This window comes from Bos mutus, chromosome 12 (assembly GCF_027580195.1).
Source record: "Bos mutus isolate GX-2022 chromosome 12, NWIPB_WYAK_1.1, whole genome shotgun sequence".
Classification (NCBI taxonomy): Eukaryota; Metazoa; Chordata; class Mammalia; order Artiodactyla; family Bovidae; genus Bos; species Bos mutus.
Genome location: NC_091628.1, coordinates 28,665,550 through 28,691,716, shown reverse-complemented (window position 1 = coordinate 28,691,716; position 26,167 = coordinate 28,665,550). Strand labels below are relative to the sequence as shown.

At 43.7% G+C, this 26,167-nt stretch overlaps 1 protein-coding gene across 1 annotated transcript in view; it reads left to right on the top strand.

Annotated features, from left to right (window-relative positions):
• The window catches only part of FRY (FRY microtubule binding protein), a 248,280-nt gene that overhangs the window by 169,717 nt on the left and 52,396 nt on the right, over positions 1–26,167 (top strand). The window contains 9 exon segments of the mRNA XM_070380441.1: positions 4,656–4,912; positions 5,672–5,818; positions 7,689–7,857; positions 9,140–9,230; positions 15,496–15,578; positions 19,832–19,982; positions 20,537–20,640; positions 21,380–21,565; positions 23,519–23,717. Coding sequence (XP_070236542.1) covers positions 4,656–4,912; positions 5,672–5,818; positions 7,689–7,857; positions 9,140–9,230; positions 15,496–15,578; positions 19,832–19,982; positions 20,537–20,640; positions 21,380–21,565; positions 23,519–23,717 — 1,387 coding nt within the window.

Genomic DNA, 26,167 nt, shown 5'->3' with positions numbered 1-26,167 from the left:
CCTGGAAAATTCCATGGACAGAGGAACCTGGCGGAGTTCAGTCCATGGGGTTACAAAGAGTTGGACACGACTGTGTGACTGAGCACGCATGCAAGTTCAGTTACATATAAAAGTAAATTGTAGAATACCCTTAAATATGAAAGAGTGTGTGTATCTAAAACAGTGTGGGTATAAACAAGCATAGCACAAATATGAGGATGCTTAGATGAGTCATAATCACTATGTATGTAAAACTTTCCCAAGAAATTAAATATGAGTGATATAACCTTATCCCCTGGAGGGGGAAATGGCACCCCACTCCAGTATTCTTGCCTGGGAAATCCCATGGATAGAGAATCCTGGTGGGCCACAGCCCATGGGGTCACAAAGAGTCAGGCACGACTGAGCATGTGCCCGCCCCCCCGCCCCCCCCCACACACACACAACTTCTCATACAAGTAATTGCTGTCAGTTGCTTTTTGGTGATGATGTTGATGGAATTTTGCAGCTTGAATGTTGCTACATATATGATTTGTTGAGAGTTTGATTTAGGGCACAAATTTACGAGTAATCTTTGTGAATAATGTTTTGGAAAATCCATTTATTTGAGATAGGTTGGTCACATCCTTGCACTGTAATTGAAACAGTAGGAGGACTCAAGAAAAACCTTTTGATAAACTAATTTTCTTCTTGGAAAACTAACATTTATTTTTCTTCACTTTGACCAAGATTTGAGTGCTGCCTGTACGCCAGGCACTGTGCTTGGATCCTAGAAATACAGAGGCAAATAAAGCAGTCTCTCCCATCAAAGTTCATTGTCTAGTAATAGAGAAAAATGTACAAGCATATGATTGTGATACAGTGTAGCAAGTGTAATTTTAAAAATTACACTCTGTATGAGATGCACATTCTGTGAGATGGAAGATCAAGAGGTCATCAATCATTGGGTCAAGAATATCAGGAAAGACTTCCCAGAGAAGTTGATGTCTGAGCTGCAGTTTGAAAGAAGAGTAGAAATTTGCAAAGCAGATAAGTAGTTGACATTGCAGTTGGCAAGTGGATTGGCATTACAGGCCAAGGAAATAGCGTATGCATTGGCTTAGAGGTATAAGATAACTTGATGCATTTGCGAGATTATATAGGGGGTTTGGCTAATATAACATGCAGAGAAGGGGGAAAGTTTGAGATGGTTATGGACAGAGAGGCAGAAGTCAACCTTGGAAGGCCTTTATTGTGTTCCTAGGAGTTTGCAGGTCAGAGACTGACGTTCAAGCAAGCTGCTTGGGTTTTGAAAGCCACTCATCAGTTTCAAACAAGAAGAGAGAGGGGTGAGATCAGAGTGAAGTTTTAGAAAGACTCTTCCTGTAGTGCAGTGAATGGATGACAGAACATCCCGTCTAGAGAGAGGAGAGCAGTTGAGAGACAATGACACCAGTCCAAGGAGGATGTGATGAGGACCTGAGCATGAGAGCAGAGGGGGAGACCAGAGTCAAGGGCTATGGGCAGAGCACACGGAGGAAATGCCTGGTGTGTTATCTGGGAGGTAGGGGAGTGGTAACGCCATCTGGAGAGCTGATTCGGGGAGAAGAGGAGGGTCCAGGCGAGGCAGAGATTATGAGCTCACACTCAGATCAGTTTGGGTTATCGGGTTCAGGTATCTGTTGGACACCCTTGTGTATAGAGGGAAAGCCCAGTGGTAGTAGCTCATGGAAGACCATTTAGGACAAAGCCACAGGAATAAATGAGGTCATGAATGGAGAGAGTACAGAGTGAAAGAAAAAAACCTGGACCCCAACTTTTAAGGACCAGGCCAAGGAAGGGTGAGGGAGCAAAGAGGGAAGGGAGGCACGTTTATGGAAAGAGAACACCTAGATGGTGTGTTTCATGGAGACCTAGAGAAGACAGGACTTAGGTAGAGGGAGTGAGTGGTCCACAGCCTCCTACAGAATAGTGAGACCCTGGGGGATAAAGTCTGAAGATAACCCTATGAATTTCACAGTTCGTTGGTAACTGTCTATCATTTCCAGGGAGAAGTAGCAGCAGAAGCCAGACCTTCGGGGCTTGGCTGAGAAAGAAGCAATGAAAGAGAGGATGGGGCTTACAGTGAATGCAGTCAGAGGATGAGCTAGATTTGAGCTTGTTTCAAGGGAGAAGCTGGTAAGAGGAGAGAGTCTGACAATTGGAGAGAGAGAAGAGACATAGTTTAGCAGATTTGACAAGGAAAAAAGCTCATGTAATGAGTTGCAAGCAAGTTCAGCCTTAGTTTCTGTCAAGAATTGACCTTTTGGCTATTTCAACTTATGAGAAATAACTTTTATAAAATGGCATGGAAAAATAAGGAGATTATAATGGAATCCTAGCCTTTGTTTATACTGCCTTTACTATTAAAAACCCCGCGGTGAGATTTTTACTGCCTGTAGTTTCATATGACTTAATTCCTTGTAAGAAGCCAAGCCAGTTATTTAGGTCTTGCCCAAACAGCCAGAAAATGATTTAGCATCCCACTGACATTGTTTTACAGTGTATTTAATTCGTTTCTGGAGAGGTGAATGATGTCTGCATGTCACAGCATTTTTTTTTTTTCTCTTTTCTCTTTAAAACATCTTTACAACTGATCTGAAAGCGTAGGGTATCCCAAACAGAGATCCCTACCCTCTCAGACTTACGACTAACAGACAAGATGTAGTAAACAGCATCAATAAGGAAATTGCTTATAAATTGTATAAACATGAAATTTATAAATACAAACTTGTTTTACATAAATAAGTAATATGATAGAAGGCGATTACTGCTCCAAAAAGTCTATAGATTTTTTATACCACTGTTGAAAGATGACCGTCTTACAATAGTTGTCCCTATGACTGGAAAGACTTATTTCTCTCCCAAGTCCCAGTGGTTTCTGTTGTTTAATCACTAAGTTGTGTTCGACTCTTTGGGACCCGATAGACTATAGTCCCCTAGGCTCCTCTGTCCGTGGGATTTCCCAGGCAAGAATACTGGAGTGGGGCGCCATTTCCTTCTCCAGGGGATCTTCCTGACCTGATGTGAAACTCACATCTCCTTTGTTTGCAGGCAAATTCTTTACCACTGAGCCACCAAGGAACCTCCCCCTGCCCCAGTCCTTTCTAGCAGAGTTTAAATGGTTCTTTTGCCATCAAAGTGCCCCAGATCTTTATAAGCAGAATCATTTTCTTCCATCGAACCCCAAAGGACTCTGTGCCTCTGTTGCGTCATTCGTCACTTTCTACCTGGCCCCAGGGTTATCTGTAGACGCAGCTAGTCTCAGAGCTTCCTTATCAGGAGAGGACCACATCTTTAATCTTTGCTGTCTCCTTGGGGCCTGGAAGAGCATTTTACGCCTAGAAAAGGTTCGGTATATTGGACTAAATAAGTGGTGTGCTTTTATAGGGATCTGAATATGTGTCATGAAAGTCCATAGTTTCAGTCATCACATCCATATAAGTTTGGACATTAAGTCAATTTTGAGATTTTGATCTGTGTGATATATAACAGCATAACATGTCTGACTTGTAGCACAGCATTAAATATACTCTTACTCTTCAAAATACAAGAGTTGTAATTTTAGGAAAAAGGCCAAATCAATTAAAGTCTCTGTTTCGAGGATACAGTGGCTCATCTCCTGGCATCTGTGTTGTTCTGTTGTGTAGCAGGCACGAGCTCTCTAAATGAGATTACATGCCATGCGGGATGGTAACAGATGCATTAGGCCAAGCTTTCTAATGTCCCTTGGGATAAAACGAATTCTTCCGCAAATATTAGAAACAGGAGATGACTTCAGAGCTTGCAGCAGGTATATAAAGCTGTGCTTGGGTTTCTATAGAAAACTTATTCAGATTATAAAACGAAACGCTGCTGCCAGTGAAACAATGCAGAAACGCTATCAGAGGAAGTAATGGTGAGAAGCCTGGCCATACACTTGTACCTTTTGGACTCATTTATTTCATAAGACACAGCGCAGCATCAAGCACACACCTTCCACACAGTTGGCAGTTTTCTCGTGGACACCACAAATGGGACATCACACACTGGGTTTGTTCTTCCTGGAGGGTTGAAGCTTACTTTTTTAACAACTCATGGCTCATGCAAGGCACTTTGTAAAATTTAGGTATAATGGAGAGAATAACAGTCATTATTATGATAATCCTAAGTAAGTGTTAGTCCCTCAGTCTTGTCTGACTCTTTGTGACCCCATGGACTGTATCCTGCCAGGCTCCTCCGTCCATGGAATTCTCCAGACAAGAGTACTGGAGTAGGTAGCCATTCCCTTCTCCAGGGGATCTTCCTGACCCAGGGATCGAACCCGGGTCTCCTGCATTGCAGGCGGATTCTTTACTGTCCGAGCCACCAGGGAAACCCATAATAATCCTAACTGCTGTTTATTAAGAGCCTGCTGGATGACAGGCATATTGTGTCTTTTAATCTTCACAATCAACTAGTGTGGGACCTGATTGGCCCATTTTACAGATGAGGAAACTGAGGAACAGAGAACTCCAGTAACTAACCCATAGCCTCATGCAGCTAGTATGTGGACAAACTGGGATCTGGGCATATGTCCTTCTGATTCCTGTTTTGTCTGCTCCAACGTAGTACTTCCGCTACCTTTTGGTTCAGTCTGATGAAATGACGTGGCTTGCGGTCTCTGCCGTTCTCTGCAGAGGTCAGCCAGCGCTTCCCCACAACGCATCCCAACGGGCGTCAGATCATGCTCACCTACCTGCTGCCCTGGCTGCACAACATCGAGCTGGTGGACAGCAGGCTGCTCCTCCCGGGGTCCAGCCCCAGCAGCCCCGAGGACGAAGCCAAGGACCGCGAGGGAGACGTGACGGCTTCTCAGGGGCTGAAAGGCAGTGGCTGGGGCTCCCCGGAGGCGACGTCCCTGGTGCTGAACAACCTCATGTACATGACGGCCAAGGTAAGCACTGAGGAGCTGCACCTTCCTCACGGGCTCCCGCGTCCCAGGAAACCCGGGGTAAATCAAACCCCAGGAAAGTGGTGCCTGCCATTAACAGTCCCAACAATAGGGTGTGGATGGTGGGGACGGTTGCACAAGTGTGAACGTGCTTCAGGCCACTGAACGGCCCACTTAAAAATGATTACAGTGGGTCACTTCATTATGTGTATTTTAGCACAGTTGTAATCGTGATCCCAGTTATCATCCTTATTATATGATCCTAGCATTTGAATCCAGAGAAGGCAATGGCACCCCACTCCAGTACTCTTGCCTGGAAAATCCCATGGATGGAGGAGCCTGGTAGGCTGCAGTCCATGGGGTCGCTAAGAGTCGGACACAACTGAGCGACTTCACTTTCACTTTTCACTTACATGCGTTTGGAGAAGGAAATGGCAACCCACTCCAGTGTTCTTGCCTGGAGAATCCCAGGGACGGGGAGCCTGATGGGCTGCCGTCTTTGGGGTTGCACAGAGTCGGATACGACTGAAGTGACTTAGCAGCAGCAGCATTTGAATCATCATGTGAATAAGTATTGTGCAGTAGTGAAGTGTGCATTATAAATTCTTGAAAAGTAGCATCTTTGTGATGTGTGGCCATTCTCCCCCTTCTTAACGATTTTGAGATGACTGTGACCCTTGAAATGACTTTTCATCAGACATTTTGCATCCTCACATTTTTCCCACGCATCTTCCGGGCCGGGTTTTATTTTGTCGGTTACAGTATGGGGATGAAGTTCCTGGACCGGAAATGGAAAATGCCTGGAATGCATTAGCCAACAACGAGAAGTGGAGCAACAACCTGCGGATCACCTTGCAGTTCCTGATCAGCCTGTGCGGGGTCAGCAGCGACACGCTCCTCCTGCCCTATGTGAGTGCCCCTCCAAGGCTGGGGTCCTTATTCTGTCTCTGGCTCCATCCACTATTGCAGGTCAGAATGTTATCATCGCACGAGTAGAATAGAGGTGTCAGATTTCGTCAGTCCCGCTCATCTCCTGTGAGCTTTCTAGATGGTACATAAAAGTTCCCTTCTGCCCCCTGCATTGCAAGCTAGCGTCCTCGTGGCGTCTCTGTCATCCCCTTTGTAAGTCTTTGGACCCGGAAACTTTGAAATTAAGGAGTCCACATCCCAGGTGGCACTAGTGGTAAAGAACCCGCCTGCCAATACAGGAGACGTAAGAGACACGGGTTCGATTGCTGGGTGGGGAAGGAGGAGGGCATGGCAAGCCACTCCAGTATTCTTGCCTGGAGAATCCCAGGGACAGGGGAGCCTGGTGGGCTGCAGTCCATGCAGTCCCAAAGAGTGGAGTATGACTGAAGCGACTTAGCAGCAGTAGCATTCTTTTCGTAATTACCTAAATCTTTCTTCTAGAAACATTAGACCCATTATGTAAGAGAAACTAGGTAACACATTATATTATTATTAATAAAAATTGTTCTGTGTTTACATCCTGATGCTCTTAAAACAATAAATATGCAGAATATTCCAGTTTATCTCTTCAAAGATAGGTAGTAAAAGAGAGAAACAAGCAACAGGAAAATCCTAGTGACACGCCCACCGTCCTGTCTGTAGTTAAAGGTGAGGTGATCAGTGAAATGCCTGCGTTGTGAAAACCCTGCACAGTTGGTGTCTTTGCTGGTTGTTTTTCTGAGAGGTTTCATGCCTGCCTGCCCTGCTGTTCTGGGCCGTGTAAGCCTCATTGCCGCTGCTGAGCCTCAGGCTTGAGGGTTGCAGTAATGCAGAGATTTAATCCAGAGTTATTTTTAAAACTTAAAACCATGCAAACAGCTCAAACTCGTCTGTTTCTCTGGTTGAAGGGAGTAACGGGAGACTGAGTTCCTTTTTAAATGAACACAGCTAGCAGTTTTTCTCCCATGGTTTGCATAAATAAAATACTTTGTCAAGATAAGACCTTAGATGGTAAGGTTTGTTTTGTTTTTTTGGAAGATTTTTGTCTTTTTTGTGGACCATTTTTAAAGTCTGTATTGAATTTGTTAGAATGCTGCTTCTGTTTTATGTCTTGGATTTTTGGCCTCAAGGCATGTGGGTTCTTAGTTCCCTGCCCCCACTGGAAGGTGAAGTCTTAACCATTAGACTACCAGGGAGGCCCCCAGATGGCAAGTTTTAAGTTTAGATAGAAGTCGTCTTTAGCCCACAAGTTATCCCAAAAGTAGCTTTTGTAAACTCAGCCATGAGGGAAGGTAAGACTTTTAACAACCCCCTCCTGTCAGGTGTACATGTGAGAAAAGGTGACTTTTGTTTTTGTCTTTAGGTTGAAGATTGGCTTTTAAAAAAAAATGTATTTTCTATTGGAGTTTAGCCAGTTAACAGTATTGTGATAGTTTCAGGTGAACCGCGAAGGGACTCAGCCATGCATACACAGGTATCCATTCTCCGCCAGATGAAGACTCCCCTCCCATCCAGGCTGCCACATAACCCCGAGCAGAGTTCCACGTGCTCCACAGTCGGTCCTTGTTGGTGATGCATTTTAAGCGTAGCAGTGTGTACATATCCATCCCAGCTCCCTAACTGTCCCTTCTTCCCATCCTTCCCCCTCCCCGCCCCCGCCGGGCAGCCGTAATCCAGACCCTTGGCTCGTCCTAGGAGAGAAGGACCGTGAGCGCTTCTGGGAGGTGTCGCAGTCATCAGAATGAACGGGCTACGACCTCTGCTGTCGACAACCTCACATCCCCAGGGGCTGCTCTGGGAAATATCCCTTGTGTTCCGTTTCTCGTCTCAGATCAAGAAGGTGGCCGTCTACCTGTGCCGGAACAACACCATCCAGACCATGGAGGAGCTGCTGTTCGAGCTGCAGCAGACGGAGCCGGTGAACCCCATCGTCCAGCACTGCGACAACCCGCCCTTTTACCGCTTCACAGCCAGCAGCAAGGCCTCGGCGGCGGCTTCCGGTAGGGTCTGGGCAGCTGGGTGGATGCCTTGTCCCGAAACTCTGGGTTTTCCTTCATGTAGAGCATTGAAGGGGTATGAGTAGGTGCTTGCTGCTTATTCTTATTCCTACATATACTGGTATGGCCAAAAAGTTTGTCTGGGTTTTTCCATACCACCTTTTTTGGCCAACCCAATACATTCATCTAAGAGAAGGCTTAAGGATAGCAGAGACTCTTGGCGCCTTGTCTGATTAATGGAATGGTCTTGTAAGGATAACCAACAATCGAGAGCCCAGGACTCATATGCCACAGAGTTTTTTTTTTTTTTTTTTTTAAATTAATTAATTTATTTTAATTGGAGGCTAATAACTTTACAATATTGTAGTGGTTTTTGCCATACAGTGACGTGAATCAGCCATGGGTGTACATGTGTTCCCCATCCTGAACCCCCGTCCCACCTCCCTCCCCATCCCATCCCTCAGGGCTGTCCCAGCGCACCAGCCCTGAGCACCCTGTCTCATGCATCGAACCTGGACTGGCGATCTGTTTCACATATGATAATATACATTTTTATTTTAGACTGAGCTTACGGTGGACACTGTAGTCATGGAGGAATCTCACTTCTGGACCCTCCTTCTTGTATCTAATGGGATTCTCTTGGCCGATATTCTCCTAGGTTTGACTAAACTGCCCCCCTCCACCAGTGTTACCACTTTTCAGTTGGCCTCCCAGCATCATTGTATGAAATATATACCACCCTCCTCAAACTCCTTGATGCTGTCTTCCCTTTGCTGCCCTTAACACCATGATTGCCTCCAAACCTGTCTCCTCTTTTGCCTTGGTCTCTTATGCCCTCTTTGTGCCCCAGACCCTGCTGCCTGAGCAGTGATCTCACAGAGACGTGGTGCCCTGGGGATTGGAAGCTCTAGGCATTTGGAATGTTCTAACATTCATTTCATAACTCCTGGAACCAGAAATGCTAGAGCCACTAACGGCAGGACTGGCCACTATAAATAAGCGCATTACCTAAGTAGCCAGGAAGAGAGGGTTTCAAGAATGTTGTAGCCTCACTTTGTAAGAGAGTTGAGGAATTTGGTTTGACTATAATAGATGTCTTGGATTCTTTGCTTCAGTGGTGTGGGCTTGGAAGGTTGTTCAGAGGGTCTGAGATTGTGCAGAAGATGCAAGGAATCTTTCAAACAGGGGATTTTACAGGAAATCCTTTCCTGGAATCACTTAAGACTTGAGCTTGACCCCCACGACAGGCATTTCTTTCTGAGCTGTTCTTTAATCTCATCTACAGGAACCACCTCCAGCAGCAATACAGTCGTTGCCGGCCAGGACAGTTTTCCAGACGCTGAGGAGAGCAAGATACTGAAAGAATCTGATGAGAGGTTGGTGCACAAATTTGGCTTAACATGCAGCTTAACTTTCAGCAATTGTCTATGCAAAGCATTAGTAACATTTGCACGGCTTCATAAATTTCACACACTCATACACAAATCCTTTCTTTTTTAGAAACACAGATTGACTTTCAGACTGCTCTGTGTATCCCTAAAGATAACCATTTCTTCCTGAGCAAAGCCAGAGCAGAGATTAAGAGGGATGTTGTTCTAGTGGCTGAAGCCTATTTACCCCCAGGCTTAATAACAACCACACCTTATTCTGCTCGTGGGCACAGTCCATCTGGAGTTAGAGGGAATAGCCATGTGAAATTTGCAAATCTGGTTCTTAAATAATCCCTTAGAGTAGTCATCTTGAGATGAGTTCTATGACACATCACCGTTCTTCTTTTACCTTTAACCCTGTCACATCTTGGTTAACTAAGTGAAAGTGAAGTCGCTCAGTCGTGTCTGACTCTTTGCGACCCGTGGACTGTAGCCCACCAGGCTCCTCCGTCCATGGGATTCTCCAGGCAAGAGTACTGGAGTGGGGTGCCATTGCCTTCTCCAGGGGATCTTCCCGACCCAGCCATTGAACTCAGGTCTCCCGCATTCCAGGCAGACGCTTTAACCTGTGAGCCACCAGGGAAACCCGGTTAACTAAGAACACTGTCTGAAAGAAACCTTCATGTCCTTCCCCTTAGTTCTTTAACAGTAGTATTTCTCTTATTCATATTTCTGCTTTCACATTGCCCAGGAACTATTCATAAGTAAGCACCATATGGATCACTGTTTACTGCAGTTGAATGTGAAGAGCAGAGAGACAAACCAAAAGAGATAAACAGGCCTTAAATCTGAAAATAAAAATTAAGATGATTCTCATGATGTTGAAAACTTATAAGGCTAAGTGTTTTCTAGTAAAAAGTAATGGGGCACCCTTTCACTTAAATTAATAAAAAAAAAATGAGGTACAGATTCATACTGAAGAAAATTTAGTGGATCACATAATGAAAGTAATGCATTTAGCTTTAAAAGCCCCTGGATGCTTTGTGATTTCATCGTGTGCATGAGAACCCATCAGGTGGAAGTTTTCTGACCCAGGGCTAGAGTTCTGAAAGTTCTTTCTCTAAGTCAGCCACAGCAAATTCCTCAACATGCTGATTACTGGCTGACTGCACTGCCTTAAGGCAAAATGCTCATCGTCTGAGTTTCCCTTCAGATCAAAGGGAATTCACATGTTATTTTTTCATCTGTATTTGCTGGTACCTTCTTTGGAAAACTCCCTAATGGTAAAAAGAAAAAAAAAATCACATATTTCTCTAAAGATATTTCTGTATTCTGGTGGGAGTAAAACATTCTTTATCATTCATTGTATAGTCTGAATTTTTCATCTTAATTATACTGAGGGTAGAAAGGTGATATATTTCCATATATTATCATCTCATTTAAAAGACCCCTTTAGGACCAGAGTCATGGGTGTCCTGCCTAAATCTTTAGTGCTGGCCTTTAAAATGAAGAAGCCAGTTATCACTATAACATTGCAACCAGATAATATCTGAAAGAGGCTTTCTTGTTTATCTCCTGCTTTCCTGCTTTATCACTGTATCCTATTGGCCACTGGGAAGCCCAATGCTACCTACATAGTCATGCATATCTAATTCCTTCATACTGACTATATCTGTGTATCTACCTGTAGGTAGATTAATTGATTATATATATGATCACACCTACATTAATATTTTATCACACAGAATACTGTTGTTACATTAACCCTGTATTTCACCTATACTATTTCTCTAATATAGTCTGTCTTGTCTTTGATGGTGGACTGTGCTCTCAGCCTAAAGCATCTTTATTTTTCTTTGCAGTCTACTTATCACCTTCCTCCCTGTGAGCCTTGTCATGCTGATTTATGGGTACTTGTACACACGTTTGTGTCTCAACCATTACCTTTTCATTCTTAGAAATCAGAGATTATATGGCTCTTAGACATATTTCTATCCTTAATGATTACCCTACTGTGCTGCACATAGTAATCATGTTTTAAAACGTTTATTTAGCATATAAATGAAAATTGGAGAAATGTCACAGCCCTAGAGGTAGATAAGCTGTCCAAACAGCTTCCAGCCCCTTTCTCCCTCCTGCTTGCTGACCCCATTACAGAAGACAGTTATTTACCCTGTTCTTTTCAGTCCTTCTAGACAAAGAGTCTACAGAGATGGTATTGGTCAGAGATACTGATGGTCTGGCTCCGCTGTGACTCAGTTTCTGGGAATACCAGTCGCCTGATTGCACTGTTGAGCTCCAGGGGGCACCATGGACTTGTACAAAGCCACTGTCCTGATGCAGGTTCTTTACAGCTGACGTGACTGAGCAGCAGCAGCAGTGGCTCTTTGATGTAATTCAGAAATATTTAATAATACCATAGCTACTGACAAAAACATTCAGATAGCTTATAATAAAAGAACCATTAAAACCAATATTGTTAGTTGCTCAGTCATGTCCAGCTCTTTGCAACCCCAAGGACTGTAGCCCGCTAGGCTCCTCTGTCCATGGGATTCTCCAGGCAAGTGTAGTGGGTTGCCATTTACTTCTGGAGAGGATCTTCCCGACCCAGGGATCAAACCTAGGTCTCCTACATTGCAGAAAGAGTCTTTTACCATCTGAGCTACAGGGAATCAGGGTAAAAGAATAAGTGTGTGTGTGTGTGTGTGTGTGTGAGTGAGTCACTCACGCATGCCCAGCTCTTCACCACCTTATGGACTGTAGCCCACCAGGCTCCTCTCTCCATGGAATTCTCCAAGCAAGAATACTGGAATGTGTAGCCATTCCCTTCTCCAGGGCATCTTCCCAACTCAGGGATTGAACCCTGATCTCCTGCATTGCAGGTGGATTTTTTACCATTTGAGCCACGCTTTTGAACTGTAGTGTTGAAGAAGATTCTTGAGAGTCCCTGGGACAGCAAGAAGATTAAACCAGTCAATCCTAAAAGAAATCGATCCTGAATATTCATTAGAAGGACTGATGCTGAAGCTCCAGTACTTTGGTCACCTGATGTGAAGAGCCGACTCACTGGAAAAGACCCAGTGCAGCTGGGAAAGGCTGAGGGCAGGAGGAGAAGGGGACGACAGGACGAGATGGTTGGAGGGCATCACTGACTTAATGGACATGAGTTTGAGCAAGCTCTGGGAGATGGTGAAGAACAGGGAAGCCTGGCAGTCCATGGGGTCACAAAGAGTCAAACGTGACTGAGCGACTGAAAAACAGCAACTAAATAAGTACCTTTAGGTTCTAAGAAGTATTTATCATGTAGTTTTTTCAGTTAAACAATAATATGAATACATATTTTTAATTAAAATAACAGTTTGTAAAATATGCAGAAACAAGCCCTGTAAGTATTTTTAATACATCAACCCTTAATAAAAGCCATGAAAGGACTGTTTATAAGGAACTAAAAGCAATAAACCAGCTATATAAGTTTCTGGTGATCTGTGTTAATACAGGAATAGAGATTAGTAATCCACAGAAAGTTGCTTATGTATTAATTTTGAGAAGAATCAGCAAGGGAAAGCTTAGGGAAACACTTCATCTTTCTAGCTTTTCTCTTAGTCGCTTCAGTTGTGTCCGACTCTTTGTGACCTATGGGCTGTAGCCCACCAGGCTCCTCTGTCTGTGGGATTCTTCAGACAAGAATACTGGAGTGGGTGGCCATGTCCTCCTCCAGGGGATCTTCCGTACCCAGGAATTTAACCCATATTTACTGCATCTCCTGCATTGCAAGGAGGTTCTTTACCCCCTGAGCCACCTGGGAAGCCCAGTCTTAGCAGAGTTATTTTTATGATACATTTCTAAGACATGTACTTTTATATTAAAAGACTATTCAGTCTGCTTAATCCTTGAAATTCTTCTAGGATCTAGACCCAAAATTAGTTTCTTCAACCAGGAAAGCAAAGGAACAGATTTTACTCTTGGGAGTCAGTTTTTACTTTTTGTTTTTGCCAAGCATCCACTTCACTGTGCTATGGTTTTGATCTTCTCCAGAATAAGAAATGTGGAAGGGGCTTTCTCCTCCCCTTCATCTTGGCCTCATAAACTCCCCCTAGAAATCCTTTAAAACTGTCTTAAAAAGAAAAGAGACGAATTACCATCCGTTCTATAGCTCTTCCCTGCCCAGCCTTCCTAAAGACGATTGTAAAACCAAGATAAATCACCATCTTGAGTTGCTAGCAGATTTCTGCCTGCTGTGAATCTACAGATGTGGGATTCTTTCATCACCCTGTTTTTCTTCCTTGTTGAATGGTGTCTGGGTTCTGCATGTGCTGTTTATATCTTTGCATTTATCAGCATAAATATGATTGTAGAACTTCTTCAGAAGGTAATAAGTTGGTCACTTTTCCAATTTCATTTAAGGACTAGTCTGATTTAGACAATCACGGGGTCTGATCTGTATGAAACTCAGCAGATGTCTTTTATCTTTTGATAAAAGAAGTTGTGGATTCACAAAGTAATAGCCCAAAAAATGTGAGAATGAAGAATGTTTGAAATACAACGTTACTAGGGAAGATTTCTTGTCAGGACTTTAAAAAAAAAAAAAAAAGCTGCTGCAAATGTCTACAGAGTGAATGAAACCAAAGGCTTTATAGTTGATACACTTCTGAATTCAGCAGTCACATCACTGTGGCAGTGTTCTGAGGTTATACACCTGGGACAAAGTAGCATTTTCATGGCACATCCTGAAAAGGCACTTTTTCCTGAAATTTCCCTCTCTCTCCCTACATTGATGAGGACAGCTGGGACCCTGCACTTTCCCACTTTCAGAGGGAAATAAGAGTATTGGTCTCATATCAATTACAATAGAAAACCTTGTCAATAATACAGACAAACCACGCTTTGTATCATTTTATGTAAAATAAATAAATAGACATACCATTTCACCCTCATTTCCCCTAAGCCACACCCTTGCCTGACTTTATAGATCTTTGGGTGATAAACATGTTATTGATTTGTAAGTCTCTGGTGCCCTGAAAAGGCATTCTAGAAATCCAAGAGTATGATAATTAATACTCTATAGTTAGATGGCATCTCATAGTTTTGGAAACTTTCTCACATCCTTCCTTTTGATTCCTACAACAGCCCCAACAAAATAAATGTTGAAGTGTTGTTATTATTATTTCATTTAGGCAGGTGTGGAAATGGGGTCCCCAAGGAGGTAAAGAACTTGCCCAGGGTCACCGAGCGGGGGAGCGAGAGCTCAGCCTGAGGTCACGCGTCCCCCCTTCTCAGAGGCAGCACAGCCTTGAAAGTGTCCCCACCGTCACCTTCTTTGGCTGATGCTGGGCAAGATGTTTTGCCTCACTCTGTCTGTTTCCTCAGTGACAGAGTAAATGGTGTGTATCCCAAAGATGAGTGAGTGAGATTAAACGAGATAATGCACGTGAAGTTGTTATACTTTGGGGACTTCCCTGGTGGTCCAGTGGTTAAGAATCTGCCTTGCAGTGCAGGAGATGTGGGTTCAGTCCCTGGTCAGTGAACTAAGATCCACATGCCGTGGAACCACTAAGCCCGAGCCCTGCAACTCCTGAGCGCACACGCTCCAGAGCCCCCTTGTACCACAGCTAATGAGTCCAAGCCCTGCAGTGAAAGATGCCATGCCTCATGGTGCAGCAGGAATTCCACATGCTCTAAGACCGGATGCAGCCAAATAAATAAACACTCTTTTAAAAGTTATCCTTCGACCTCTTTTTTTGTTTGTTTGTTTTTGATTACTTCTTAAGCCACAGAAAGACTAGACAGAAAGAGGCCCTCTGATTGTATTATACCTCTACTTGTACCTTTTCCTAAAAACCTTTTAAGGAAAACATTAAAGCTCGTGAAATTCAAAATTTGTTATGAAACTATTTTCGTATGTTTCCGGGTCTGTCTTATTTCACTGATTCAATCTTTCGGCCGTTATTTCTACCATGTGCCAGGTTACCATGTGAATCAAGGATTCGTGTTATTCAGTATCATGCCCGTCTTCTTTCCAAGCAGATGTTATAATTTTCTAGTTGGAGTCACACATATTAGTCTTCAAATGTTTTTCTTTTCAAGGTTTGAACTTGTGCTCCTGAGCAGGAGTGACCACTGACCTGCTTGAGCACAAAGGGAATGTATGGGGTACGCTGTTTACAGTATTCTTTTAGGAAAAGCATCATCAACCGCTAAATAATAGTATTTTTGTGTCTCAGCACATAACACACGTGTCAATATCTCACGATGGCCGTTCTTGTATTTGCAGGTTTAGTAACGTCATCAGAGCCCATACGCGTCTGGAGTCAAGATACAGCAACAGCTCAGGAGGCTCATACGATGAGGATAAAAGTAAGCACTAACAGGCTGAGGGGTTTCAGATGGAGGGCAAATGGTTAGTGAATGCAAAATGAGTATCATGATTATTCTTGTTCTGATCAGTAAAAAGCCCGCAAATAATTAAGTAACCATTTAATCCTGCCATGCAGAGAGTCAGTCTCTTCAAAGTAAAAACAAACCAAACAGTAGATGAATCAGAATTAGGAAGACTTTGAGCTACTACCTAAAACCGTATTTTTGTCTTCTTGGCCCTTTTCCTGGGTGATGCATTTGGCAAAAAGCTAGTACAAGTTTGTCTCTTTGAAAACAAAGATTTCCGTTCAGTTCTCCTGCCTGTCTTGGGAGTGGATTTAACCTTTAAGCTTTGTGAGTCAGCTCACCCAGGATAGATCTGTTTTCATATTTAATTTCTCAGGGACCAAGTGAAAACCATGCCAGACTGGGAGATACGATTGTCCCAGGAATCACACTGTACCTTGGGAAGCTGGAAAAACTGGAAAGATCAACGCGTTCATTGATTTTGTTTAAGTCTCGGACAGGTTGTACGCTTATTGGTCATTGGTCAGGGAGTGGTCTCAGTTACTTGTTCACAAGTTGTAGGAATTCTGGAAACAGAGAACATTCCCAGTGACATATTAGCTGTGTAAGGAAATTGGTAAACTATCTTCTGGAACTTACTTGTTTGGGTGGAAATCATAATATGATATCTCATGAGTTAGATCCAATTTGTAAGTTGGCGCACGGAGCTTTTGTACTGGTTGTTTTGAATTATTTTGTTCTTGTGGGAAATGTGCAGAGTACGGTGAGAGCTAAGTATTTTAGGTTGGCCAAAAAGTTTGTTCAGGGTTTTCAGTACAATGTTATGAAAAACCCGAATAAGCTTTTTGGCCAACCCAGTAGTTCTAATGACACTACATTTCAGTTTTACTTCTTAATGCACAGATAGGCAATTCACCATTCACAATATCAGCGGAAGGAATGTCTGAAATCCATGTGGTATTGCCATACTCAGGTTGAGTTTTAACTGTGCTCATGTGTTCAGTCATGTCTGGCTCTTTGTGACCCCATGGACTGTAGCCCGCCAAGTTCCTCTGTCCATGGGATTTCCCAGGCAGGAATAGTGGAGTGGGTCACCATCCCCTCCTCCAAGGGATCTTCCCGACCCAGGGATTGAACCCACATCTCTTGCGTCTTCTGCATTGGCAGGCAAAATCTTTACCACTAGGGTCACCTGGGAAGCCCAAGTTTTAACTGTGTCCCTATAAAACCTTTCTCTAGAACAGTTAGTATGAAGCTGGGGCCAGGGGAGGCTTATGCATTTTCCCTCATTTCTGTGCCCATCAGGGTACTTGGCCTTCCAGACACCAAACAGTTGCATTTCAAGAGCACAGACCATTAGTTCTAGGCAGGACCACATTTTATAGATGAGGAGAGCAATACCTGAGGGATGGAGTTGTTGGTTCAAGAACAGTGTCCTTGCTATACATAAAATTTATGTTATCTCCTTGGTAACATAAAATTTTGAGGACAGAAAAATTGAGTCATGGAAATGTTAGGCAGTCGAATCCTGGCTTCCCCAGAATGTGACAGGCGTGCTGTAAAGAAGCATAACATTCTATGACTGTGGGTTTTACATTAGGAATATTGTTGCACTTCGACCAGTTGATTCCATCAAAGTGTATCTCTTTGTTCTGGGCTCAGGACGCAGAATTTGGTAGAAAACACTGTAAAAAAGTAATAATCATTTTGAAAACACATCTTCAGAGCCCTCTGGTATTGAAACTTTACATTCCTTATGTATTTTAAAATAGTGACTTTCAGAGGGTATTTATAACAAAATGAGCAACCATGTCATTATATAAACTCAGATCACTGGCTTTAGGGATAAAGAGAAAAAGTAATAGAAGTATGTATAAAGGGAAAGAAAAACTACTGTGAATGAAAATAAGGCAAAAGAGTAGTCTAGTATTATCATCATGGCCTCTGTTTTACCCGGAAATGTTTATAACTTTGTCATACTGGCATAAACAGCATCTTACTGGGTATGGTACTTGAATTTGATTGAGTCATGTGTCAGTAATATTCTTCACGTGATTACTGATATTAACCAGGGAAATTAAAGTTCAGAGTAAGTAGTTGGGTTACTGAGAGCTCAAATCTTAAATTTCTCAAGTCAAAGAAAAATGGAAATCAAGCTACTCAAACAGATCCTCATCATAGAAAGTCCATAAAATAAATGCTAAAATCCTTTTCTAGTTGTCAAGTAACAGAATTGACTTCAGCTGTCCCAGATGAAGCAGTCCATCCGGTAGGGCATAAGTACCCTCAGAACTTTGGTAACTCGATCCTGCCTGATGCATTTTTGGTTCTAGCTACCCAGTGATGGGTACAGTCTATGCCATGAGAGAAGCAAAGGTTTGCAAGCTTAGTTCCAAACCTTATGACTGGCTGTATGATATATGTCAGGGGTAGTTATTTTCTGCCTGAATTCCTGAGGGTATGAGCAGGGCTAAGAAGAATGAGAAGGGATCAGGAGAGGCCTCATGGCCCAGCGCTTCCTAGTCTGGGTTTATCTAAAAAGAAAGGTGCAGCCTCTTTAAAGTATTTTCTTATTTAAAAAAAAAAATACCACCTTGGATAAAGTGGACAGGCTAACAGATTCAGACCTAGTCTATAAAGTTGGTGAACAGCATCTGGCATGGTCACAGAACAGCAAAGAAAGGCAAGGTGTCTGGGGTGCAATGAGCAGAGGGCACGAAATAGGAAATAAACCAAGAAACAGGAGGGAGGTCTTGTCAGGCCTTATAGGGCCTGGTGTGAAGTGAATGCTGGATTTCATTTTGAGTGTGAAGGGGAGCCACTGGCCAGTGGTACGCAGAGAAAGGGACTCTGAATGGACTTCTGTTTTCAAAGGATGGCTCTGGGGACTTCCCTGGTGGTCTAGTGGTTAATTCTTCGCCTTCCAGTGCAGGGGGTGTGGGTTCAATCCCTGATTGGGGAGCTAAGATCCCACATGCCTTCAGGCCAAAAAAAAATGAAACATAAAACAGAAGTGATATTGTAACAGATTCAATAAAGACTTTAAAAATTGTCTACATTAAAAAAAAAAATCTTAAAAAAAGGAGGATGACTCTGGCCACTCTGCTGAGAATAGACTGCAGAGGGTTAAGCATGGAGGCAGGGAGGTGGTAGGAGGCTGTGCCTCCTGGGAGAAATGGTGAGGGCTCAGCCCAGGATGGCAGTGATAGAGATGGTGAGAAGTGGTCATCTCTTGGGTTTGTTTTGAGGGAGAGCTTACTGAATATGCGGCTGGTGGCAAGTTACTTAACCTCAGCGTCCCCTCTACAAAATTGGGATAATAGGTACCTATCATTGGGTTATATTGGGTTATTTATACATGAAATATATAGACCATTGCCTGACATAAAGTAACCTCTCTCTGTTGTTAGTTGCTCAGTCGCGTCCGACTCTTTTGCAGCCCCATGGACTATAGCCCACCAGGCTCCTCTATTCATGGGATTCTCCAGGCAAGAATACTGGAGTGGGTTGCCATTCCTTCTCCAAAGGATCTTCCCAACCCAGGGATCAAACCCACATCTCCTGCATTGGCAGGCAGATTCTTTATCACTGAGCCACCAAGGAAGCCCAAGCTGTCTCTCCCTTAGTTCTGACTTTATTATTTTTATTATTACTGTCCCTACCACCATCATCATGGTTATTAGAAATATAAGCAACTATGGCTGATTCATGTTGATGTTTGGCAGAAGCCAACATAATTCTGTAAAGCAATTATCCTTCAATTAAAAATAAATTAAAAAAATATATATATATATAAGTGAGAAGTCAGGGAGGATTCCCAGGCTCCCATCCTGAGTGAACTGAAAATAAGAAATCACGTTTTACTGAGATGGAGGAGACGAGAGAAGGAGTGAGTTGTCACAGTGATGGGAATTCACGTGATGTAGGGTTTTTCTTCTGTATCTATGTTTTCAGTCGGTCTATAATGAATAACTATAAATTAGATATCCAAGAAATAAAGGAATGAAAGAAACTTAATCAAGTAATTCCAGCCCATTTGATCATATAATTTCATACTCACCAAATGGAATGGTTAGATCATATAATTTCATACTCACCAAATGGAATGGTTAGGAAGTTATTTTTACAAGCACAAATTTGTAAGTTGCTTTCTAAAAAGGCAAGTTGGGAAAACAAGCAGCTTCTCTCCCTGTAAATGAAGCACATTCGTCCTTCTCACACTACAGATGACCCAATTTCTCCCTACACCGGCTGGCTTCTGACTATCACAGAGACCAAACAGCCGCAGCCCTTACCCATGCCTTGCACGGGAGGGTGCTGGGCCCCGCTGGTGGACTACCTCCCAGAGACCATCACCCCCCGGGGGCCACTCCACAGGTGAGTAGCACGTGCAGATAGAGGGGAGTGACCGCTTAGCTCTGACTGGATTTTTCTTCCTATGAAAAGAGAAACCTGTTCCAGGTCCCATCAGTTGAAATGATGTTTGAAACCAGAGGGAACACAAGCGACTTGAACTGCAGCTCTCAGCATACTGACTGACTTTGGTCGAACATTAACCAGTGTGCAAAGCTGCCTTGCAGCCCTTTGAAGTTTCCCTTGACGTGCCCTTAGTGTGGGCGTTCATTCTGTTATGCCTTTTCGATTGTGAGCAGCTAAACAAAAAGAACCTTTGTCCTCCGAGTCTCTTCATCCCTCAGCCCTTGTTTTCAAGTGACCAGTAGAGTCCCCATTATGTGAATTAGCTCAAGTGAAGTTTCTTATCCTCATGGAGCTCTGTGCTGTATTAGAAGTTAAACTCCATTTTCCTGGAATCAGGGTCTCACCTAATTCTCCAAGGCTGATGAGTTGGACGGGATTGTGCCCCAACGGCCTGTCGGTCTGTTCCCGTCCTCTTCGGACATGGCGTTGACGGCATCACTTTCACTGATTAGGTGCAATGTCGCTGTCATCTTTATGACTGAGATGGTGGTGGACCACAGTGTCAGAGAGGATTGGGCTCTTCACCTCCCGCTGCTGCTCCATGCTGTCTTCTTAGGTAAGCCTGGGACCCAGAGGAATTCTGGCCACTAGAGTGCCACACAAGTCATCCCAGGGAGCTGCCCTTTTACGTGGCCATCCTGCTTTTCTGAAATACCTAATATCTTCTGTTTTTCACCATCCTTTCTGTGACATCTCTATAATTCCAGTTGATCAGTCATTGTTTAAAGTTGTCCTGGCACCATAACAGAGAATGGTACCTCATCCATGCTACTTCTGTAGAGATACTCAAAACAAGCTGGACTTCTTTCAGGGGCTTTGGTTCTCCATGATAAATTTAAAGCCCCGAGACACAGTCAGTGCATAGAGAGAAAGAATGTAGAACATGGTCGGCTAAGCACTGAGGTTTTAAAATACCCAAGGTGCAGAGCGAAAAAAATGGAAAGAGGAATCAGCCAGGCAGGGAGACTCAGAAAGAGAGAGATAAAGTTAGAAACCTTTAGTAACAGGGAAGAGAACATCTCAGGAAAGAGGAATGCTAAGCATGTCAGATGCTACAGAGAGGTCAAGAAAAGTCCATCTGTCAGCATTTCAGAAGAACATTTTTTAAGGAAGAAAACATCTGATTTTCCTAAGCCTGATTTCTTTATGTCGGTAACAAACTAACAAAGGAAACTAAACATTCGTCTGACGTGTTCCTCGTGTTCCTCCCGGGCATCTTGGAATCTTTGCCATCCCTGGAATCCAGACGAGCTGAAGGTTTGTTTATATTAAGAGATTGCACCGTTTCGTTCCAGGTTTGGACCATTACCGGCCCGAAGTCTTTGAACACAGCAAAAAATTGCTTCTTCACCTCCTGATTGCCCTCTCCTGCAACAGCAATTTCCATGCCATTGCTTCTGTGCTCCTGCAGACTCGAGAGATGGGCGAAGCCAAGACTCTAACTGTTCAGCCAGCTTATCAGCCCGAGTACCTCTACACAGGTAACACAAGGAGGAGGGGCCGGGAGCCTGAGACAGTGTCACAAGTCTAAGGGTACCTGGGGGTGTCCCTGGAGCCCACATCAATGTCTCTGCTTTTACCCTCACCCTGGCTTTCTAAGGGATAAAATATGCACCATTATGCACAATAAACATGCACTATTTTACTTGATGTTAAATCCTTCATATTTCCAAATATACTTTTTAAATTATTACTGTGATTGATATTTTCATTAAATATGTTATGAAAAAAATTAATATCCATTGACTGAGAGAGCATGAGTCTGGAACACCCATGGAGGAGAGTGTGCAGAACAGTGACCGCCTGCAGCATTTTGAGACCAGGTGTCACCAAGGCGCCAGACATTTCCCTATGTACCTTGAGACATAATTACAGTAAATTAATATACACATTCAGAGTTCTGGGCACATTTATGCAAAACATTGTGTATAACCTACTTATCGCTGTTATCCTCAAAAATAGTATCATGTCATATAGTTAAATCATCTGTTACCCAAGAATAATTTACCTACAGCACAGTTAGGTACAGATGTGTAACAGAGCTATTCATCAGTCAGTGGGCGTGTGAAAGCATGCACACACAGACACACACACTCACTTCTTTTGCAGAAAGCGTCAGTTAAAACACCAGAGCATCAAATGATTTGCTAAGTGTTAGAAAAAGGCTGATTAAGTGAGCTTAATCAGAAGACTGGGTATTTTGAAGATCTTTGTATCTTAGCACAAATGGTTCCATGCCATCCTTTTTATGTCCTGCATAGTATCCATGGCACCCCACTCCAGTACTCTTGCCTGGAAAATCCATGGACAGAGGAGCCTGGTGGGCTGCAGTCCATGGGGTCACTAAGAGTCGGACACGACTGAGCGACTTCACTTTCACTTTTCACTTTCCTGCATTGGAGAAGGAAATGGCAACCCACTCCAGTGTTCCTGCCTGGAGAATCCCAGGGACGGGGGAGCCTAATGGGCTGCTGTCTATGGGGTCGCACAGAGTCGGACACGACTGAAGCGACTTAGCAGCAGCAGCAGCAGCATAGTATCCATTGAACCACGTATCTTAACTCATATGTTTCTTATCCACACCTGGAGAAATTGTTCTGGTTTGTGTCTGTTTTGCTTCTTGGCCAATATACAAAATGCCTCCATGAGCCCCTAGGCTCATATACCTTGATGTACTTTTAATCAGTATATCTCCAGGATACATTTCTTAGTTTGTAGTTATTGGGTCAAACAAAAGATGGATGTCTTTAAATTTTTTTTATTGATATTGCAAATTGTTCTCCAAGATTGTTGCACTAATTTAAACCCGCAGTATTCAAGAGTGTGTATTGCACGCCTACTATTACTAAACTTGTTTGTCTTTACCAGTCTGATAAATAAAAGGTGGTATCTTGGGGGAGAAAAGGGGGGAAAAAAAGACACCAAAGTAGAAAATAGCAGAGCACCATCTATTACCAAATCACACTGGTTTACACAGCAGTGCAACTATTCCATAAGCAAAGAAAGAGTTCCAGTCTTGTTTAATCCTGCTGCTAAGTCATTTCAGTCGTATCCAACTCTGTGCGACCCCATAGACGGCAGCCCACCAGGCTCCACTGTCCCTGGGATTCTCCAGGCAAGAACGCTGGAGTGGGTTGCCATTTCCTTCTCCAATGTATGAAAGTGAAAAGTGAAAGTGAAGTCACTCAGTCGTGTCCAACCCTCAGCGACCCCATGGACTGCAGCCTTCCAGGCTCCTCCGCCCATGGGATTTTCCAGGCAAGAGTACTGGAGTGGGATGCCATTGCCTTCTCCGTGTTTAATCATAGCCATAGTCAAAAATCAAGTGTTTTTTTCCCCAAAAATGTAAATAACGGCACACCTCCTGATGCACACCTCCCGACCTCATTCACTGCCTGCCCTGCACATCCCACCTGGACTTCGTCTCCCACCAGGTGGCTTCGACTTCCTGAGAGAGGACCAGTCATCCCCGGTGCCAGACTCAGGGCTCAGCTCCAGCTCCACTTCATCCAGCATCAGTCTAGGAGGCAGCAGTGGGAACCTCCCACAGATGACCCAGGAGGTAGAAGATGCGGACGCAGCTGCCGACTCAGATGAGAAGGCAAACAAGCTCATTGAATTTCTGACGACCAGGTAAGGGAGTCAGGAGATGGGCTGCTGTTTTGGGGTCAGTCTTTTGGAAGAGTGCCATCACTTTAAAACCGCAGATGAAAATTCTAATGAAGTCTCCTCTCTTCTGAATTGCATCTGCTGGCGTCTGTGTACGAGGCAGACCCTGGGAGGCGCTGTCTACAACTCCCCTGATGTCACAGTGGAGGAGCAGGGAGATTTCCTGCCTAATGAGCAGGTAGCAGATGCGGGCAGGAGGCAAGCATGACTTTCACCATCTATTAGAGCTACCAGCCTCTGGGAGTTCCAAGACTTGGCAGAGAACATCGCTCTGGAAACCCAAAGTATTAGCCATGGTCAACCCAGTAGCAGCTGCAGAGCGGGGACCTCTGTCTGCTCGTCTAGTCCAAAGGGTCACTTATAAATGGAATTCAGGAATCAGAAACAATCAGACACATGATGGAAAAGGAATCCAACTAATAAGAGATCAAAGTCAAGAAAACTGCGAGTGATCCCGTTTTTTTTCAGATTTTATGGTTTTTTCAAGGAATGATTTAGCTTTTGGTTCAGTTTTCATAGTTCAGTTCATCATTCAGTCATGTCCAACTCTTTGTGACCCCATGAACCACAGCACGCCAGGCCTCCCTGTTCATCACCAACTGCCAGAGTCTGCCCAAACCCATGTCCATTGAGTTGGTGATGCCATCCAACCATCTCATCCTCTGTTGTCCCCTTCTCCTCCTGCCCTCAATCTTTCCCAGCATCAGGGTCTTTTCCAGTGAGTCAGCTCTTCGCATCAGGTGACCAAAATATTGGAGTTTCAGCTTCAACATCAGTCCTTCCAATGAATATTCAGGACTGATCTCCTTTAGGATGGACTGGTTGGATCTCTTTGCAGTCCAAGGGATTCTCAAGAGTCTTCTCCAATACCACAGATCAAAAGCATCAGTTCTTCAGCACTCAGCTTTCTTTATAGTCCAACTCTCACATCCATACATGACTACTTGAAAAACCATAGCCTTGACTAGATGGACCTTTGTGGACAAAGTAATGTCTCTGCTTTTGAATATGCTGTCTAGGTTGGTCATAACTTTCCTTCCAAGGAATAAGCATCTTTTAATTTCATGGCTGCAATCACCATCTGCAGTGATTTTGGAGCCCAGAAAAATAAAGTCAGCCACTGTTTCCCCTGTTCCCCCATCTATGTGCCATGAAGTGATGGGACCGGATGCCATGATCTTCGTTTTCTGAATGTTGAGCGTTAAGCCAACTTTTTCACTCTCCTCTTTCACTTTCATCAAGAGGCTCTTTAGTTCTTCACTTTCTGCCACAAGGGTGGTGTCATCTGCATATCTGAGGTTATTGATATTTCTCCCGGCAATCTTGATTCCAGCTTGTGCTTCTTCCAGTCCATCGTTTCTCATGATGTACTCTGCATAGAAGTTAAATAAGCAGGGTGACAATATACAGCCTTGACGTACTCCTTTTCCTATTTGGAACCAGTCTGTTGTTCCATGTCCAGTTCTAACCATTGCTTCCTGACCTGCATACAGGTTTCTCAAGAGGCAGGTCAGGTGGTCTGGTATCCCATCTCTTTCAGAATTTTCCAGAGTTTGTTGTGATCCACACAGTCAAAGGCTTTGGCATAGTCAATGAAGCAGAAATAGATGTTTTTCTGGAACTCTCTTGCTTTTTTGATGATCCAGTGGATGTTGGCAATTTGATCTCTGGTTCCTCTGCCTTTTCTAAATCCAGCTTGAACATCTGGAAGTTCACAGTTCCTGTATTGCTGAAGCCTGGCTTGGAGAATTTTGAGCATTACTTTACTAGCCTGTAAAATGAGTGCAATTGTGTGGTATTTTAAGCATTTCTTTGGCTTTGCCTTTCTTTGGATTGGAATGAAAACTGACCTTTTCCAGTCCTGTGGCCACTGCTGAGTTTTCCAAATTTGCTGGCATATTGAGTGCAGCACTTTCACAGCATCATCTTTCAGGATTTGAAATAGCTCAACTGGAATTCCATCACCTCCACTAACTTTGTTTGTAGTGATGCATCCTAAGGCCCACTTGACTTCACAGTCCAGGATGTCTGGCTCTAGCTGCGTGTTCACACCATCGTGATTATCTGGATCGTGAGGATCTTTTTTGTATAGTTCTTCTGTGTATTGTTTCCACCTCTTCTTAATATCTCCTGCTTCTGTTAGCTCAGTTCAATATAGAATTTAACGTGCAGAAAGCTCAGGTAGGGGCTGGTGGTGCCTCCTTACAGGGTGTCTCAGAGACCTGACTGGTTTGTGGGGAAGAAAGGCTTTCTTACCGCTCAGCAATGTCAGTGCTGTGAATGGCGTTCTCTGAGAGTCTCACACATGGATCCCCCCGCTCTTAGCACAGAGGCACCGAGTAGACAGCAGAGGTTGTATCTTCAGTGTGTCCTACAGCGTTTGGCGACTTCACCTACAGTGTGATCCTGATAGA